The 19,820-nt window shown below is 45.1% G+C and overlaps 5 protein-coding genes across 5 annotated transcripts; 3 read left to right on the forward strand and 2 right to left on the reverse strand.

Annotated features, from left to right (window-relative positions):
* On the forward strand, window positions 1-5,970 carry PVX_085640 (hypothetical protein, conserved; the record flags this gene model as incomplete). Its single annotated transcript, XM_001616741.1, has 1 exon — window positions 1-5,970. Exon 1 carries the CDS (start codon window positions 217-219, stop codon window positions 5,968-5,970), a length of 5,754 nt encoding a protein of 1,917 aa, XP_001616791.1. The 5' UTR covers window positions 1-216.
* Window positions 5,971-8,232: 2,262 nt separating this feature from the next.
* PVX_085645 (hypothetical protein, conserved) lies at window positions 8,233-10,902 on the forward strand (the record flags this gene model as incomplete). The annotated part of the gene is made up of 1 exon (XM_001616742.1): window positions 8,233-10,902. One exon carries the CDS (start codon window positions 8,233-8,235, stop codon window positions 10,900-10,902), a length of 2,670 nt encoding a protein of 889 aa, XP_001616792.1.
* A 955-nt stretch (window positions 10,903-11,857) lies between these two features.
* Window positions 11,858-12,975, reverse strand: PVX_085650 (hypothetical protein, conserved; the record flags this gene model as incomplete). The annotated part of the gene is made up of 4 exons (XM_001616743.1): window positions 11,858-11,929; window positions 12,095-12,287; window positions 12,398-12,551; window positions 12,732-12,975. The coding sequence occupies 4 exons, from the start codon at window positions 12,973-12,975 to the stop codon at window positions 11,858-11,860; spliced, it is 663 nt and encodes a 220-aa protein (XP_001616793.1).
* A 1,763-nt stretch (window positions 12,976-14,738) lies between these two features.
* On the forward strand, window positions 14,739-15,561 carry PVX_085655 (hypothetical protein, conserved; the record flags this gene model as incomplete). The annotated part of the gene is made up of 2 exons (XM_001616744.1): window positions 14,739-15,010; window positions 15,345-15,561. The coding sequence occupies 2 exons, from the start codon at window positions 14,739-14,741 to the stop codon at window positions 15,559-15,561; spliced, it is 489 nt and encodes a 162-aa protein (XP_001616794.1).
* A 507-nt stretch (window positions 15,562-16,068) lies between these two features.
* On the reverse strand, window positions 16,069-17,859 carry PVX_085660 (dimethyladenosine transferase, putative; the record flags this gene model as incomplete). Its single annotated transcript, XM_001616745.1, has 1 exon — window positions 16,069-17,859. Exon 1 carries the CDS (start codon window positions 17,320-17,322, stop codon window positions 16,069-16,071), a length of 1,254 nt encoding a protein of 417 aa, XP_001616795.1. The 5' UTR covers window positions 17,323-17,859.
* Between the last annotated feature and the right edge of the window lie 1,961 nt (window positions 17,860-19,820).

Genomic DNA, 19,820 nt, shown 5'->3' on the forward strand with positions numbered 1-19,820 from the left:
TTACTCCCCGTATGTTGCTCGTGCGTGGCGCGCAAGTCCACGTCTGTGCACGTGTGTTAGCGCGTTGGTACGTATCAGTGTGTGGACGTAAACTTATTTGTGTTTAGTTTCCTCTACACCGTACTAACGCGCCTGCATAGCTAGCTGCACGTGCGTACTCTCAAACTTTAAGGCTGTTCCAACGTGACAATTAGCAAATTTACTGAACGCCAAACGATGAGGCAGTATGAGAGTTTAAGCGTCAGGAAGGCGAAGAAAAGCGAGAGCATCGCTAGCTACAACAAGAAAGACACCTCGCTGAGCAGATTTTCCAGTCGAGAAAATAAAGCAAAAGGTTTCAAAATAGACAAATGGAACGATGAAGAAAAGCTGCAACTGGGTGAAAAACGGGTTCTGCACAAGGCAGTTAGTGAGAAGAAAAAGATACCCACTCTTTTGAGAAGGGTCCACACGAAGCCGCATGGCAGTGCGGGAAGACCTGCCACACTGACCAGGAATGAAGAACGGTGTGGCAGCATGAACAGGGGCAGCCCCAAGGGGTGTAACGTGTATAGAGCTCAAACGATGACAAAAAGTGTGGGTCGTAGCAGCAACGCGAAACGAATCGAAATTTCGGCACCCCCCGGGGTTATCACCAAATTAAGCCAGAAAAAGAAAGGCACGTTGAAAAAAAGCGCAACGTGTGAACTACAAGGGGATGCAAAGAACGGCAATAAGCAGCAAGTGCAAATGGGGAGTGAAAACCCCAGGGAGAATTACCATATGGAGGTACTCAACAAAACCGAATGCAGTCAAAAATACCCGCCAAATGTGTTAACCGCAAATATTAGGGGCGCAAAAGGGATAACTTTTCAAAACGCGCAGATTCCCGCTTGGGCAAGTAAAACGAATGAAAGCGACAAAATAACTGGCACACGGGCTAACAGAGCTAACAGGGCTAACAGTGTGACTTACAAATTTGCGGAGTTCGCCAAAGGGATGGAGAAGGCCGCTCCGAAAAACAGCTATTCAAAATATTTAGAAGCAATTTTTAGACCTCCCCAAATGGCTAGCTTATCTTATCGCGCAGAGGAGCACTTCACCAAGCATGGCTTGTCAAGCAGTAGCGATGCAAATGGGAGAGGGGAGCCAGGGGCGAAGCATGAACGGAGGGGTAGCCATGTGGAGGGGGCCTCCCCAAACAAGCTGATCAGTCATTTTGCACATCATCATCATGCGCAGGTTCACCCGCAAAATGACAGTTTCGTGGAAAATTCAAGGGAGAATTACGCAAGAGGGGGAGACAATCCCTTTGCCAGTCGGAAGGACAAAAGTGGATATATCCCAATGTGGGACATAAATAGCCACAAAATTATTAGCACAGATTTTTTGCTTAAGGAAAAAGGTAAGCGTTCCCTCACAGAAAGAAAAAACAACCAACACACACAAAAGGAGATCACCGCAAAGGAGCATCTTCCCAGTTCGGTTAGCGAAAAGGAGGACGCCAAGTTTAGAGCGTATAAAGCCAACACGGCCGATTTGGGCATGAAGAAAAAATCTCCTAAACCCGAAATGCATATCAATGCGCTACCCCCTAATGAGACAACCCCATTAGAAGCACCAGTTAAGAAAGTGCAAAATTTTGAACATGAAAAGGGAGGACTCAAAAAGGACCACCCCTTTTCGCATACCCTAAGTAGCACAAATTACCATCCGATTAACTGTGCCAACCGTTCGAATTATAACGAAACGAGGCTCTGCGAAAATAGGTCTTTCACAGATATCATGTTTAGGGGGGGAACAAAAAAAGAAGGGAATCTGAACGCAGATGGTGGAGGCCCTTCCAAAGCCAACTACAAATTGGAAGAGCCAACCATGGTTAACCACACAAACGGTGGGAACAATGCCAATTGTGTAGAACAGCCCAAATGGGTTAACATCCCATATATACAGAAAAGGAGCTCACATAATAACGGAGACATTATTCATGCTAATGGAAGTACCCAAATTGGGACTTCCCTCCAGAGTGATAACAACCCCCCCTTTACTTATAACAACCTCACGCATGACATTTCGAATCATAAGTTGCCGAGAAGGAACGGCAATGTTCACCTCCGCAGTGTGACGAACACGAACGAGTGTTTTAAGAGGAGTGCCATGGATGAGGATAAACAGAGTAGGAATTATCTCTCCGAATCGAAATGGCAAAGTGGTTATATGTGGACGGATGTGAGTGGCCGGCAGGGGGGGGCTCGACCAGAAGTCCACCACTTCTCCCGGGGTGACCAAATTAGGAGCAACCTCACCGCCGAATTGGTCAGTCATGGGGGCGGACCCTCCACGGTGGAAACGCGTAGAGATTTGCTTGCCACTGCGGCATGTCGGCCCAGCGAATCGCCCTGTTTGAGTGGCAGCAGTGCTGGATTGCCCAATTTGAGCAGGCCAAATTTGACTAGCCCCAATTTGAACAGGCCCAATTTGAGTAACCCCAATATGAGTAGCCCCAATTTGGCGAACCCCTCCTTAGCCCATCTCCATCCCAGTCAACGGAGCCACCCCGAATATGCAAGTGGGATCCCGCACCTGTTCGATCTTTCCAAAATGGCGTTAAAGGAAAACCTCCCCATTTGCTCAACGAAGATGACTAAGGCAATACCAGGTGGGCCACCCCAAATTAGCCGCGCTGATGAGGTTAGTCAACACACCTACAGTGTGTTAAGTGGGCCCATAAATACAACCACAAATAGTTTACAGGCCTTTAAAAAAATATATATAGACCACAGCATGAGCGAAATAAAGCATGTGGACGGGTATGTTTTACGGGAGAGGGGCCCCAATGTGGACTCGGGCGTGTCGACGTGCATCTCGCAGGGTAGTGCCACCACAGTGGAAAAAATGGGGATGGAGAGATTCCTAAAATGTGACCAGAAAGCGACGAGTTTGAAAAATGAAAAAATGTTAAGTGAAATGCCAGCGGGTGAGTGTGTGCCCTCAATGAAGGGCTATTTTCCGAATCGGGTCTTGCCGGATTTGGGGGGGAAAAGTCGTCAGTTGAGTGGACACCTCTACGTGGAAGGGCTTCCTACCAAACCTACCTTCGTGGGTGACCCCTCTGTGGATGGCCCCCCTGCGGATAACCCCAAACGGATAGACATGGCAGTTCATCCTAATGGCACTCTCAACAATTTTGCAGTGAAAAACAAACAGGGACAAAAGAGCCATGACGAAAATGTGAATACCGTTAAGCAGGCACCACGACAGGGGCAGCTAACAAGCGACCCATTGTATAACCCCCCACTCCGAAATCAATTCATGAGTGCGAGCAACACCAGGGTGATGCCAAATGGTCCAGTGCGCCACAACAGCAATGTGTTTTTCCCGCCTCCCGCATGCAGAGGTGTGCCTAAGAACCCATTGGGCAATAACGCCAGTTTTTCCATCTCGGGGATAGCAAAAGATGGCGCAGTGGCTGGCGGTAGTTTTGAGAGCAAGGCGGGAAAGGGGCCCCGTCCAAGCAGCACAGTTAAAGCGGCCCCAGAAAAATATTTAACCAACGTGCGTACCATGCTGAGTAGCAAACGAGTGGATGGCGCTGCCCCCATAAGTGGCAAACAAGTCGATGGTGCTACCCTCCCCTTGCTGAGTAACAGCACTGATAGGAGCGCCTTGCAAAATCACCCCCCTGGGAAGACGCAAAGCAGGGCAAGGGGAAATCCGCAGGAAGGGGCAACTCCCCCGTGCGAGGCGGGAACAACGTTGACCGATTTGAATGCGACAAAGGAGATCCCCAACAGAAGCGGGTTGCCCGTTTGCAAATCGATTAGCAACAGTGACATCTACAACTACTTACGGAACAAGCACCCAAAAGACTTGGCGCATTTTCACCGCACAGTGTCCTACAGGAATCAGAGCTTGAAGAAGGAGAAGTCCCTCACGGTAGTTTCGCAGAAGGGGGGCGCCAACGCGGTTAGCAGCTCGATTGCAAAGGCGAAATTGTTGGACGGCGCCAACGCGGTTAGCAGTTTAAGTGCCAAGGCGAAATTTCTGGAGGACGCCAAAACGAGGGAGCAGCTCTTGGACGCTGCATTCGAAGCAGACTCAAAGCACACCGTAAAAAAGGCAGTCGTGATTGGCTGCAACTACATGAGGGAGGCAGAAGGGGAGAGGCTCTACGGGGCAGTGAACGACGCATACATTTTCAGCAGAGTGTTAGTCAAGTACTTCGATTTTAAACCCGAAAATGTTCTGTTGCTAACGGATAGTCTACCCTCAAATGCGTACATACATGACGATTTTGACATAAATAAAAAAAAGTATATAAGGCAAGGAGCTAGCCAAAACAGAACAAAAGAGGAAGAAAGGAAGAAAAAAAAAAATTTATTTCATTTGTTCAATACGAGCAGCATAGGTGGTTATCAAAAAAACGGGGCAGATAGGGAGAAGTGCAATTCGTGTAAAAATTTCGCTATTAAAAATGTTGACATTTCATCCGAAGGGATAAATTTGCAGTTGTGGCCAACAAGGATAAACATTTTAAAAGCTGTAAATTGGCTAGTTAGAGATTCCGTGCCACTCGGTTCATACGTTTTTTACTTTGCGGGAAAGAGTGTGCAAGTAGATAACATGAGTGGGTGGGAGGGGGAAGGTTACGACGAAGCTTTTCTTTGTTCCGACCCCTTTAACCGAGTGCAAGAACAAAACGTATTGACAGCTATTCAGTTGAAAGATTTATTGCTAAGTATAAATGCCAGTGCCCAAATGACTATCGTCTTAGATTGCTCAGGCTGTCAAACCATTTTAGACCCAGCTGGAACAGAAAATTCCCTGTCTTATATAAAAGGTTGTAAGCAGAAGGGCATATGGCCGATTACTAACCCGACCAATAAAGTCCATAAGGCTATCTACGATGTGACTATAATGAATAATGCTAGCATGAAAAAATATTTTTGCAAATCGAGGTACCATCAAATGATAGAAGTAGAATCCACCGCTGCTATGATTGACCCTTTGTTGCAGTCCATTTCGTCTCTGCCCATTGCGCCCAAGGCCTACTGCTTCTGTGCAGCTACGTGGGAGCAAATTTCCATAGAGGGTCTGTTCCCCCTTATGGAGTTCGCTCGCGTGACGCAGATTAAGGGGGTGGATACGGTTGACCACACGGGGGGGAATAAAAAGGGCTGCAAAAAAAAAGGCGGTGGGGAGGGACAAACGGGTGGAGAAGTCCCCCACCAGCCAGGCGAACATTCAGCCAAGAAGAGTGCCTACGAGAAAAATTTCAGCTTCTCGCTAAATGTGGTGAAGATGTTTTTTAACAGTAGTGGAGCTGCGGGTAGCAGCGGTAACGAACGTGCACGGGGTGCCTCATCCCTCGGGGGGCCGCAAGAAAACGCGCACATGGGGGAGAGCGGTAAGAGTGGCAAAAGCGGTGAACACGGCGAGCAAGGCAACCACGGAAGCCACAGCGACCGTTCCGAGGACGCCGCTTACAGCGAAGAGGAGGAAGAAAATGACTGCCTACTCGTCAGCCACGGAGTATTCACATACTGCCTAGTGGAAGCCATCATCGAATTTAAAGATTCGCAATTGAAAAGCAACATTTTGGAAAGGAAAAATCAACCCCTCCTGCCAATGACTTTAAAAAATTTAATAATGCTTGTCCAAAAAAAAGTTGAAAATGTAAAAAATGAAAAATTAAAAAAATTAAATCAAAAACCAGAATTCACCATCCACCCAGGAGCTAATGCTAACAGTACAAACTACTTTGTTCATTACTGCAAAAATATACAGTTTCAAAATTATAAATTTAATTTTATAAATTCGGATTTGTCTCCTTTTTTAAATGTTAACAAAGCGTGGGAAGAAATCCACCGGAACACCCTCAGGAGTAGGAAGTCCCTGTCCGTCACGTCCACTCTGATTAACTCGGCGTCTTCCAAGTATTTTTCCGAAACGAACGGGCAGATGAAAAGTTGCTACTCAATGAGGTATTAGGAAAGGGGGTGGAGAGTGTGCATATTTGTGTGGGGGGGTAGCCCCTTTGGAGGTTCCCCCATTTGGCCCCGTTGGAGGAACTTTTTCTCTACCCCTTGCACCCCTTTTGATGGCGCGCCAACGAACCCCCCCGAACAACGCGATGATTGCGCCCGTTGGAGCGGCACACGGGTGTTGGCCCCAATGGGTAGACCCTACCTTCTGATCATTTTCAATTCCGCCTTTTTCAAGTCAAGCGACGAGCGCGTATTTTATGCCCTTTTTGTCGACTTTTTAACCCTTTTTTTAATCGTTTCAAATGATAAGTCCATGTTGATGGGCAGGCCTTTGAAATGTGCACACGGTGGGAGGCGAAATCGGATCATTTGAGAATAGCGGGGGGCTCCATTTTTACCATGCGCTGCACATGTAGGTGCAAAGGAGATAAGAAAGGGGAAAACACGTTGGCATCATGCACCTAACCGAATAGCCAACCGCAATTTTGGCCACCTTTCTTCCCATTATATGCGTATAGATGTGATTACCCATATGGGGGTAAATCAGAGGCGTCATTGGGCACTACACGCGTATGCGCGACATGGTGGAGGTTACAAGTGGGAAAAAACACAAAAGGGGGGGGCTCCTTTTCGCGTGGTTTATTTATCCCCAGTTGGGGAAGGCCTTCCCAAGAGGGGCAACCATCAGCATAACGACTCAAACGTGAGGGGAAAAAAATCAACCCAGTTGATAAAAGGAAACCTCTTTTTTTTTTTTTTTACTCTTTGGTATTTAAACCATTTGGTTATCATTTGACCAATTCAGCTGATTGTGGGAGCCTCCCCCCCCCCCCGTGGTCTATGCGCACACAACATGGTGCAGCATGGTGACACCCGTCGATTGGTTCCCCAGATTTACCCAAAAATTGGCTCACCAAAATGGTGATCAGTCGGAAGGACAAATAGGTGCCTTTCCCACATAGGGTAATAAACAGCTTCACAGTTACTACGTTGTATTTTCCCCTTAACAAAAGTAGCCTTATGCAAAAAGTACAAACCGTTAGCAGAACAATTTTGTCGAGGGAACACTCGTGAAAGGATCGATTGGGTTAATGATGCAGGGGTGCGCAAGCATTGTGTGAAAACAGCTCGCCCCACAAATCGAAGGGAAAATTACATACACAACGTTAAATATATGAGCGTAATTACCATGTGCACGCACAAAAGGGGGGAGTAACATTGCAAAGGAACAAATTCGCAAAGATCATCATGTTGAGGTGGTAATAAAAATGGTCAACTTGTTTCTCCCCCTTTTTGTTTACACAAAAAATTGCAGTGTGCTTACCGTGTTCGGAGCAGAAGCATGCGCGAGTGTGTTTTGCTGGTCGAAGCACACGTCTAGTTAGCCATGGCTGGGGGGGAAGGGCACCTCGCCCTATCAGAAGAAGGAAAAAAAAAAAAAAAACTAATTTTTGGGAGCTTCCCCTTAGGGTTGCGCGTTATCAGTTTTGCGCTAACGGTTAGCTAAAAAGTTAAACCGGAGGAAACGCGCCTTTTGAATTTTTCTCCAGAGCACTTTCACGTGCTTTAAGCGGTTTGCATAGTTATTACTTAATTTTTTTTTCTCTTTTCTCTTTTCCTTAAAGTGTATTCCTCTTTTCTGCTGAACTACCATTTTTACTGAAGGGCCTCGCGGCGGTGGGAGACGTATGTAAGAAAAGGTACCATATATACACAAAAAGAAGGCTAAAAGGAATAGTTTTTTTAAATAAAAAAAAAAACTACTGCCCAGGGGGCGCTACTCATCTAGCTCCATCACAGATAGGCATAAAACTTCCTTTCTTGGCAAAAATATAGAGAAAAAAAAAAAAAAAAAAATGCGCAAGTGGTGAAGCATACTCCCTTGATAAGGAGAAAACCTGAGGGGAGTTTCCTAAAAAAAAAAATGCTTACAGAGTTAGAGTAGCCAACTTGGGAAACCCACCGGGCTAAGCTACGTACATTTCGCGCCTACGCAGTAGTTTAGCAGAACGAGCCATACGCGTGCATGTAGCGTATGCAAAGTGATTGCGCGCGTAGTGTAGTTCATTCGAAGTAGCGCTGGCTTGCGTGCAGGAAGGAGGTCAAGTCGCGCCCAAGTAAGAAGCTCCACTGAAGCAGCCACCCCTGAGCAGCCCTTGTACGCGCGCACCACATTGGTAATACGCTCACCACGGGTAGGCACGAAATATTGCCAAAAAAAAAGGAAAGCACCAAAATAACCCTGTAAGACAAAACCAACGTGCAGATGGACACTAAAACGCAAATCATCGACTACGATGGAAACATCATGGAGGATCTAAAAGAGTGGATGATTAGGAACAAGCTAGCCAATCTCGGGTTCAACTACAACGTGATAGCAATTTTGGGGAGCCAGAGTAGCGGGAAAAGTACCCTGCTGAACAATTTATTTAAAACGTCATTCGATGTGATGAATACCAAACTGGGTCATAGCCAGACAACCCAGGGGTTATGGTTAAGTTTCGACACATTTGAGGATAGTTCGGCTGGCCCCTCCGAGCAGGGAAGTACCACCAGGAAAGTGAACCCCACGCTGATTTTAGACGTCGAGGGGAATGACTCCAAAGAAAGGGGAGACAACCGCCTAACCTTTGAGCACAGATCAGCGCTGTTCTCTTTAGCGCTAGCGGACTGCGTAATTGTAAACCTGTGGTACCACTCGTTAGGGAATTTCACAGCATCGAATTATGGACTGTTAAAAACGGTGATGGAGGTAAACCTGGAGCTGTTTCAGCAGGATGAAAATTGCCCCAAAACGATTTTGCTCTTCACAGTGAGAGACTGGTTCGAAGAGTTCGCGTCGATAGACATTGTGAAGAATAAAATTGTGGAGGAGTACTTAAACAAAATTTGGACCGAAATGAAAAAGCCACCAGAGGCAGAGAAAGTAAATATAAGTAACTACTTCATCGTAGAAGTGGTAGGGTTATCTCATGGAATTATTAAAAAGGAAGAATTTTTAAAAGACGTAGAAAATTTAAGGCAAAAATGGATCAACCAGTTGAGACCTCTCCAATATTCGAGGAACATCCCTTCAGATGGTTTCGCCCACTATTGCAATAACATTTGGAACACCATCGTGAAGCAATCCCAGTTGGACATTCCATCCCAGAAGGAAATGCTAGCAACGTTTAGATGCCAGGAAATTAAAAATAACGTGATTAGTAATGCGTCCAAAGTGATAAAGGAGAAGTTAGCCGCGTCATCCTCGCAACATAGTAGTACCTCCATTGATGAGTTTAAACCCTGGGCTGAAAAGGAAGTGGTGGAAAAGAGCCTCGATGAATACTTTGTAGACGCCTCCCGGTACACAGAAAGCATATGCCTAAAGACGTCAGAAGAATTGCTGGACAGTCTATTCATACAATTGCAAACCATCGTGGATAATAATTTGAATTTTACGCAGAGGGTGCTGGCGGCCAAATTTGCAAACGAGCTGAACACCATGTATAGCGTTTGCGCCTCCGACAAGAATGTGTTCCTCTTCAGCAAGGAGTCCAATTTGCAGGTGCGTAAAGACGGCAAGGGGGGGAGTAGCCCATCCGCGGGTGATAAGAAGGATACGAAGGATACACGTAGCAGCCAAGACAAATGCATTCGCCTGTGGTCCAGTTTCCTTCTCAATGCGGATAAGCTAGAGTACAACACGCTGTGCAAATTCTTTGAGGATTACCAAAAGTGCAACATTGAAGTTAAGAAAAGAAATAAAACCCACGAGTTTAATTATAAGCCCTCCTTGAGCATCCTCTCCACGGCCATTTGCAAAGACCTTAACAGAATTAGAAATGCGCAGCTCACCGTCCTGTTGGACCGAACCAGGGCCACCATCAAAAGTAGATTTAAAAATATGGAAAGTCTCCTCATCACCACGAAGAACCCGGAGGAGTACTGGAATCACACGCTCAAAATTGTTAAGGCGCTGCAGGAAAGTATAAATAGCAATCTCACCAAGTGCTTCATAAATCTCAAAGGGGGAGGAGCGGGCCCAGGTAGTATCACCACCGCTGGCATTATTCCAAATGGAGGGTTATATAACGACGAGGATAATACATTCCATGAGGATAACCTGGTCGAAGCACACAACTCGCTCAGCGATAATCAAACTGGTCATGAAAACGACCATTACGTAGAGGAAAACCTCCTAAACTTCCACAAAATTGACGTAATTAAAAACAAAGGCAAATACATCAGCACTGTAGGAGAAGAGATTGACAAGCAGGTGAAAAACAAAAATGCCATTGCAGAACTGAACAGCTACTACCTAGACGAAATAATGGATGTACTTAAAAGTAAGCTAGACGAAATCTCAGACAATTTATCCTCCATCATAATTCAAAGATTTGAGTCTGTGTTTAATTACGATGATGCGGAACAACCGAGACAGTGGCGTGAGATCTCCATGGCGGAATTGAAAAAGATTTTCCGAGAATCCAAAAATTATGCTTTTCTAATTATTGACATTCTTCAGAAAAATGTTCAGGTGGAGATCATTGATGATTACTTACCAAATAATTTTATAAAAGATGAAATTGTTGAGAAGGGGAAGAATAAGGCCAAGCGGAAGATCCAAGAAATGTGCAGAGATGCTCAGTATATCCAGGAAACCGGTGCTAAAATGAGTTTAAAAAATGTGCCTCTTTTTTTCTGGGTTATTTTGTTAATCCTAGGATGGAACGAGCTTTTATTTTTTACTCGCTTCTTTTTCCGCCTGAATATCATTTTGCCGCTGTTCTTGGCCGCCGCCGTCATTCTGTCGACCCTCGTTTTTAATGGCAACATGGAGGTGCTTTCCATCATCAACAAGGCGGTATTTTTCCTGGCCAAGAATTCGTTCGGCGTTTACCGGCAGTTGCAGGCGATGGGCGGCAAGGCCGCGCAGGGGGCAGCGGCGGATTAGCGGATTAGCGGCGGGGGCGGTGGAGCGGCGGACAAGCGGATTTTACATGGTTGTCACGGGGGTGCCATGGACGTGCTTTTTCTTTTTTTTCCTTTTTTTTCTGTTAAACCGCTTCGTTGCACCCCGTCTTGCGACTTTGGCGAAGTTGTTCTGCGCCCAGAAGTGGGGGGCTTATGTAGGGGGTTCTTTTCCCCGCCACCCCACAGTTGAGCCCCGCCCTAGACACCTTCTTACGTTCCGAGGGTTCGAAGAGCGCGCTGCTTAGTTCAAACCGCACGGAGTGAAGCGCAAAGGGGAGCACTAAGGGAAGTGCAAATTGAAGTGCATAGTGCACAGTACCAAGAGAAGGACGAAGCGCCGGGCGAGTCCCCTGGCAGGCCAATTTTGAAGAACCCAAATGGACACCCCCACTTCGCCTGCAAGAGTAGCACATCACGGGAACGCGGAGAAGGGGGCGCTCCAGCCCCTAAACGGCTAGGTTGCACAAGCAGGCACACAGTTAAATGCACCGTGGCAGCATAACAGAACGCCGCAAATCGAAGCAAATCGCCGCAAATCGAAGCAAATCGTGGCAACCCCCCCTGTCCTCGAAAATGTGGAGAACAATTAAAAAGCCAATTTAAAAAGGAATCAAAAATAATTTTAAAAATAGTTTCAAATGCGAAACAAAAAGTTGCAAATTACAAAAAAAAAAAAAAATTCTAAAAATTGTCCAAATTGTAAATGAGATAAGTGTCAACCGTTTTCGGAAGAGCGCAGAGCGCCTGAGGTGTGCGTTATGGCGCGGATATATTTTGCTGCTCCATTTTGGGGCCACATTTTACGGCCCCATTTTGCGGCTCATTCTGCTGCCACCATTTTGCGGCCATTTTTTTTTTCCCCCATTTGAAGAAAACAATTTTGCCTTTTTAAACACTTAACCGAGGAGACATGCATGCCCTTCCTCTCGCTCATTTTAAAGCTCCTTGTTTATGGTCCCATTCTCCTGCATCACTCTGTTCACGAGTGTGCTCACCTCCTTGGATATCTAAAAGAAGGGGATGTTGATGTGTGGAGCGTTTCCGCATGGAAGGGGTTCTTCGCGGTGCTATTTCACTGTGCATATGTGTGTACCCACTCGTCAGTGCGCATTGCAGGTGTGCAGCGACAAATGGAGGATGGAAGTTCCCCCCCTAGGTTTGCCCATTTTTACCTTCATAATGATGTTGTAAAAATTAAAAACATAACTCGATATGTACTTGTAGTTTTCTTGGGACATATAGGACTTTGTGAATGGAAGGAAAATAACTGTGAATCGTAAAATGAGGTAGACTGAGATTGCTAGGTAGAGAAGTTTGCAAATCGGCTTGATGATTCCGTCCCATAGGAGCATGCTGGCGAGGTATCTGTGTTGGTAGCAAAGGGGAGTTGGCTAGCTGTGCGAGTGAGCGGTGGGCTGCTTAGCGGCGTTGCGATTGGCTGCTAGGCATGGGGGGAACCACCCCCTCACACGTACACGATGTACATCCACTCCAGTATGGTAAAAATCGCGGAGGAGAGCAAAATGAATCCGAGAAAATTATTCTTCTCATCAAACATAGAATATAGCTGGATGCTTATGGGTACTAAATCGGAGGATTTTCTAAACCAGTTGAGGTGGAACAACGACTCTGCGAAGGGTAGAGAGGGTAAGTGTGCGTGTGGGTTGCTTCAAAAAAGGGGTTCCATCGGAAGTTCAATGGCAGCGCGTCTGCTCGGCTACCCCAATGCATGTATACGCACATAGCATATACGCGCAAACGCACAACTGAGCGCAGGGCCGAACTGGACCAGCCGCTAATGGGGCGTACTGATTGGCCTGGGCAAGACGGGGCAGGGCGCCTTCTTCACATAAACCTTTTTCACATGGTCCACTTTGAGCTCCCTTCTTATTTCTAACTTGATGGGCCTTTTCTCCCTCTTTCGATAATACAGAAAATTGTACACTTCGTCTTCCGTGCTGGAATAGATATTATAGCACCCATTCCATACGATGTGGCAGAAGATCAGGTACGAAATGAGGAAGCAGTAGGTCGCTATTCTTTGGAAGTCCATTTTGTGAGCGGCGGAGGGGCTTGTGCTTCGTCCAGATGTCTTTTGGGCTTCCCCGTTTTGTGCGCTTTCGTTTCGTTTTTTCGTCCTTTTTCGGTTTATTTTCGCACGTTTTTCGCGTTTCTCACTTTTCTTTCTTTTGTTTCTTTTCTTACTTTTTCCTCCCTTTTGCTAATCGGACGAAGACGAATTTCTCATCCTTTTTTTACCTGCGGCGTCCTCTGAGCCATTCCGCTGCAAAACTTTTCAGCAGCGTTCCTCTGGGGCGGCGTAATCGGCGGGGATGTGTCAAATGAAAGACATACCGAGAAAAAAAAAAAAAAAAAAAAAACAATTCTCATTTTAATGCCATACAAAATTTACCAATTTAATTTTTAACTCCCGTAGTTCTCTAAATGGTGAATAAAATGGCGGGAAAAGTAACTTCCACAAAATTGTGTTATTTTGGAAGGCGTGATCGGCCCCTACCATTTTGTACGTACATGTGTATATTTCTCACTTGCGTGTCTGTATCGTCGTTTTTTTTTTTTTTTTTTTTCCATCCGTTTAACATAAATGTAGAGGTGTTTTTTCTCACTATTTAGGGCGCTCCATATGTTTCTAAGTGGACTCCCCTCGCTTAATGTCGAGCAATTTTCCCCGTCCACTTACTCTCTCAAAGAGTTGCGCCTTTTCGTTTTATTTAACATTCAACGGGGAAGTCTACCCCCCCTTCCCCGAATGAACCAAGTTACACACAGACAAGAACATCCCAACTCTCTCAACAGGTATGTCCCCTTAAAATTTACGAGGCATTTTTTGCGAGGCATTCCCCAAGTGAAGGAAAATTTACCCATCGTGATAAGCAGAACGGAGGGAGAAATTCATGGGCCACCCGAGTGCCACTACTGCCAAGTAGTGGCATAGGTTATCATTAAACTCTTTTTTTTTTTTTACATAATAAAAGAATGGGGGGAAATGAACAACGAAATGGTTAACCATAGGTGCACTATTAAAGAGTTCCTTTTCTAGTTTTAAGGGAAAACAGTTTGACCCTCTCTGGGTTTTACCACCTAATGCGCAGAAACGGGACATACCGCTGTACGGAAGTTATGCATGCGTGAGTGCATGACCATACCTACGTCTATGCATGTGTGTTCACCTTTGTGCGTTCTGCTCATATTTGTTTTCATGTGCGGGTTATACGACACTTTTGGGGGAAACATAATTTTGTTCCTTCCTCAACTTGGCTAACCAAGTGCTGCATCGATAAGGCGAATTGAGAATGAGGAAACCGCGCATCGTTTAAAATGCCGCTAGAGGATATTAATCCATCGCGACGCATCGCGACGGTGGCGGGGATAAATAAAACCGCACTTTCGTTTCGTATTCCCCCCCTTTTTCATGTGCATAATTTTACCGAGTCGTATACAACGCGTATGAGAAAATGTGCAATCCGCCAGTGCATGCTATCATAGGGGTACCTTCGGCAGTCCACGCGTTTTAATTATTTTTCCTCTTCTGCCTCGCCGCACTTGAAACTTCGTTCCCTTAAATGCATGCAGAATGTGAATACGTACCTTCGTCATCGTATCATTTCTTCCTACTATTGCTCCTTTAACCGTTTAGTGCGTCATTTTCTTTTTTTTTTTTTTTCCCATAATTTTTAGCTCACAGAGCGTTGAATCGGTTAAACGCTTTTCTTCACTTTATCTGTACCTCTCAAAACGAGTAAGCAGAAGCGGAAGTTAAATTTTGCTTTTTTTTTTTTTTTTTTTTTTTTCCCAATGGGGCGAAGGCGCCTCGACAAAAATGCAAACGACGCGGCCACCACGAACAGCGGAAAGAACGTGAAAAATACGAGCATTGGGAAAAACGTAAAGAGCGCAAAAAAGAGGAAAAGGAAAAAGAGCTCCGATAGTGAGGACGACGACGACATTGAAATCACCAACACGAACGTCAATTTGAACCGAAATGTCGCCGTTTCGTGTAAATTCAAGCAGAGGGAAAAAGTGGACATCAATTTGATCCTGGCCCAGGACGAGGCCGACGCATCCAAGTAGGAAACGAGCGCAGTGCCCATCGGGATATGGCCATTCCTATGAGAATATACGCATGTGCGTATGTTTATGTGTTTAGTTAATCCCCCAAGGGGATGACTCTGATGAGTGGTCCATCGGATGGGACAAGTCCAGCTCCTTTTGCTCATACGCATGCATATATAAAAAAGGAGTCGGTTCGAATAAGCTCCGCGAGGTGACCACCCAAATGGCAGAAGGGTGTCTTTCCCATGTAGGATGGCCTCCCTGCAACTTTATCACATTGTTCTTTTCCCCCCTGTTTGGTTCATTCTCCACGCTAGCCATCCATTTCGTTTCCCATTTTTTCCCTAGAACGAAGACCTACTGCTGGACCAAAGTTAATGGAGGCCAAAGTTCCCTCGCGCGAAGAAAGTTTTGCATCGTTTGCGGGTTCGAAGGAAAATACAAATGTTTAAAGTGCTACGAACACAAGCCAGTGTCCTTCATCAGGTACTACTGTTCTTTGAAATGTAAAAAGGTCCACGATGAGTCCTCATGTTGTAAGAGTAAGATGTTGGACACGTGGTAGAAGGTAGTTGCGTAACTGTGTGGGTGGGAACCCGGTTAAGGATCCCAAGGCGGTGTAGCCCACTTTTGCAAAAGCTTCCCGCGTTTGTTTTTTTTTTTCTTCATTACGATAGCATCGTCATAGTTCCGCAGCGCGTTTCATTTGGCGAGCGATGACGCACTTTGCTATTCTCCCCCGATAGCAGCCACATCCTTACGTGGTCTCACTTTTTTATCATTTCATTTTGTCCTTTTTTTTTGTACATTTTTGCGTTTTTTTCGGTTAAAATTGACTCAAAAAAGGGAAAAAAAAAATAAAAAAAAATAATTTAACCAAACGAATGAAAATGAGGAGTGCCCCGTGGGGCAGCTTCACCTCGCGGATGGGCACATGGCAATTATTTTTTTTTTTAAAAGCGGGTTTGTCACCCGTTTGCGTGATGAGCTGAGGGCGGCGTACACCCGCTGGATTTTATTTTTTCTGTAAACATTTTTGCAGCGCATTGGCTTCGCTTTCCCCCCCTTATTTTTACACCTTCTCGTGGATGCTGTCCACATCGTCGTAACCGTCGCTATCGCTATCGTCGCTGCTGTCGCTGCCTGCGCCGCCAGCGCCGCCAACACCGCCATCGCCGCGTACGTCCCCCTCCTCGTTCAGCACAATGTTGGCCGCCCGCGAGCTGCCCACATTGGAGATGTTAAAAAAGTGAATTCCCTTTTTGTTAAACTTGAGCAGCAGTTTTAAAAAGTCGTTTTCATCCAAACTGACGCTCCTGCACTCAGTCATGTCCAGCTCCTTGAGAGTATCGAGGCAGTATTTTTTAAAAGGAAAATTAACGGGCACAATTTTGTTAAACGTACAAAAATTCTTGTAATTATGTTCGAGCATATTTAAAACAGCGTTCCTCTTAAAAATGGCATGAAGTGTTTTTCGTTTTCTGCTAAAACAAATTCTTAGCAAATTATCCCATTCATCAAAATTAATAAAAAAATTATTTTCCTTTGGGATAAGTTTCAAAATGACGCTATCAACTTTTGGGGGGGGATTAAAACTACTTCGATCGACATTGCATATTTTAACAACTTTGCAGAATAACTTCACATTTACAGTCAGCCTGCTGTAGTTGCTATCGCCTACATTGGCTAGCATCCTGTCTGCAAATTCTTTTTGAAACATTAACACGGCACATTTGAATAATGGTCTGTGTGCAATTAACTTGAAAATGAGTGGGCTGGATATTTTATATGGAATGTTCGCTGTGCATATATCAAATCTGGGGAAAACTGTTTTTATGGCATCCCCTTCGTACACTTCCAAATTGTTATACCCTTCATACAGACATCTTTTTTTCACTTCACTTACCATTCTTGCGTCGATATCTATGGTGATCACTTTTTTCGCTATAGGTAATAATTTCACTGTTAGGTTTCCCGTCCCGCATCCTATTTCCAGCACCACGTCTGAACTCTTTATTTTGGCTGCCAATAGAATTTTATCTAATATACCGGGGTTCTTGAGCAGGTGCTGTCCGTGCTTCTTATACAGTATCATGTTCATTTTGTTTCCGCTTTTCGGCTTGGACGTGCTGATGTGCCTGCTCGCGTTTCCCCCTTGGGGGGCACTTTTCTTTTTCCCTATCGCGTCACTCACATTTTTCAGTATGCTCACGGGTTTGTTGGCCACCCCTTGGTGGTACCCGCGCTTGGGCTTCATCTTCGCCGCGCTGCTGCTGGAGAGGGCGTTTTGCAGGTTGCGCAGAAGGGCGAGGCCGCCTGCTCGCATGGCATGGGCGGGGGCGCGCCTGCTCGGTCGGTTCGGTTTGCGACAGTTCGGCAGATTACCAAGTCTGCCGCTCCCCCGCGCTAGAGTGGCCAAAATGAGAATTTTCTCATCGCAGCGTCCTCAAAAAGGCTATCTTTTTTTTTCCAAAACGGAAAAGCATTTCTTAAAAAAAGAGCCACTTTAAAATGTTTGAAAAAAAAAAATCACGAAAGAACATAAACTTTTTGTTTTTTTTGTGCGCATTTCCCTTTTGAAAAAAAATCGCTATCCGTTCCGGGAATTTTCCAAAATGAAAAATGAGGTGCCTAACGACGTGGCGACGTGGTCAGTCTGAAGCAAAATCGCATCATACATGCTTACATCCTTCGCGTGAAGGAGGAGCCACCTCCGGAATTTAGCAGGCAACAATGAACAATACGCGGCGGAACGAACTTAACATGGAAGATTCATTCCAGGAGAGGATTATCCCGCGTCGAAGTTGTAAAACTCTCAGACGAGATGTTTAATTTTTTTTTTTTTTTTTTTTTTCCTCGCTGCGAAATTTTCGATCCATCTTGGCGAATTATTTTGTTGCGTTGAATTGTGCCCCTGTGAGAGTTGCATACCCTTCACGGTATAAACGACTTGTTTGTAAAAATTATCCTCATTCTTGCCAATAAAATGGGAAAAAGAGAAAACATGGCCAAAAGAAGGCGAGCGAGGAAGGCCCCCTTTTTTGACATTCACGTGGCGAAGTTGACTGGAAAAAATGCCAGACGGTGGAAACAGAACGAAGCATTGGCCGTGCGCATTTTTGTGAACATCTCCGCGTAGGAAGTGACCCACTGCATTTCTACCAAATGTTGCTTTGTTGCTTTAAAAGGAACAGCACACTTATGCATAGAGGTGTAGTTATATGCCCCTTTTAATACCCTCTCCCCCTCGAATAGCATACCACAGAAGGGGCTTAAGGTGAAGGGCGAAGTAGGGGGAGAATAAAATAGCAGTGAGATGCGGTATCTCCGTATGTTAACCCACCCTGCAGTTTTTAATTTTCAAATTAGGCCATGGACACATCTTTGTAATCCGCCATGTGGTGAGCATAAACATGAATCGCCATGGTTGGGGGGGTAGGACGCCCGCACGTGGCTGTAAAACTGATTGCGAGGCAAATTTCGCCATGCTGTACCATTTAACCTATTTTTGCTTAAATGGTGTACCTGTACATTTGTGGGGATCGCCTCGTTAAGCATTTCTCTGATTACACACAAGTCCACGCAATAGCTAACAGGGCGCACATACATTACGTGTCAATCATTTGGATGAAGCAAAAAAATTGACTTAAAACTTCTTTTGCCTTTTTTTTTCAAATACGTTAACCATGTTGCTGTTTTAAAGAAAGGGGGGGTGTAGAACTGTTCGAAGATCACTTTTTTTTTTTTTTCTTTAAAGGTACGTTTAATGTCCCCATTCGATCAACAATCTTACACGTAAATGACGAATCAGTATGCACTTTTTTTTTTTTTTTTTTTTTTTTTTTTTTTTATCTCCCCCTGAACCCTTTTACGCATATCTTACCCCCTTAGCATATGGCAAAATGGCATTAAATCCTTGCATAGTAAGTTTCCCTTTTCTTGTCGGTTAAATCGACGCGTTGGTTGAAAATCCCACTTTCAATTTTATGCGTTAAAAAAATGAGCAGGTATGCACATACATGCGGGGTTGTCTCAGTACGAACGTGTATGACCAAGCAGTGTAGCGTGTACATGTGTGCATCACCCATGTAGGTAGTTTGTGTATGCCCCCTTTTGCGCACCACCCATTGGTGTATCGCGCGTGGGCGGACTAGGGGGTCGCTGCGTGTTCCGTTCCCACGTTCGTTTTTGTCATCGGGCTGGTTTTCCTCTTATGGCGTTTCCACTTGGTTACTTTGAGCTGGTTATTTTCAGTTATGTTCACTCGTTTTTTTTCGCTCTTTTTTCGCTCTTTTTTCGCTCTTTTTTTGGCTCCTTTTTTGGCTCTTTTTTTCGCTTTTTTTTTTAATTATTTTTTTTCAGTTCGTTCCCCTGGGTTCCTTTTTTTCAAGTTGGTATCCCCATTAACTGTGCAAAGCAACTCTCCCCCAGTTTGCACTTTTCCAAAAGATGTGAATGACGGCCGCGTTACACATCAACCCATTCCCCCTAATTTCCCTCATGCACACAAACGTATGAATGGGAAATTACATATGCAAATGGCGCTTAAAAAATGTGCTTTATTTCGCCATTTCCTCGTTTTCTGGCGGCTAGCTGCTGCGCGCCCCTTGGACTATTTCGCGTCATCGTGGGGACTCACACATACGTTTTTTTTTTTTTTTATTCCTTTTGACTTACAATGCTATGAGAGGATGGCGCAGAAAAGAGAAGTACTTTTTTTTTTGCCATCATTGTTGAACAATTTCTTAAAACATGCTGAATTATGTGTGTAACTGCGCGTCCGGCATATTAGCATTCTTTTTTTTTTTCATGCAGTGATAATCG

Source organism: Plasmodium vivax, chromosome 13, assembly GCF_000002415.2.
Source record: "Plasmodium vivax chromosome 13, whole genome shotgun sequence".
NCBI lineage: Eukaryota > Apicomplexa > Aconoidasida > Haemosporida > Plasmodiidae > Plasmodium > Plasmodium vivax.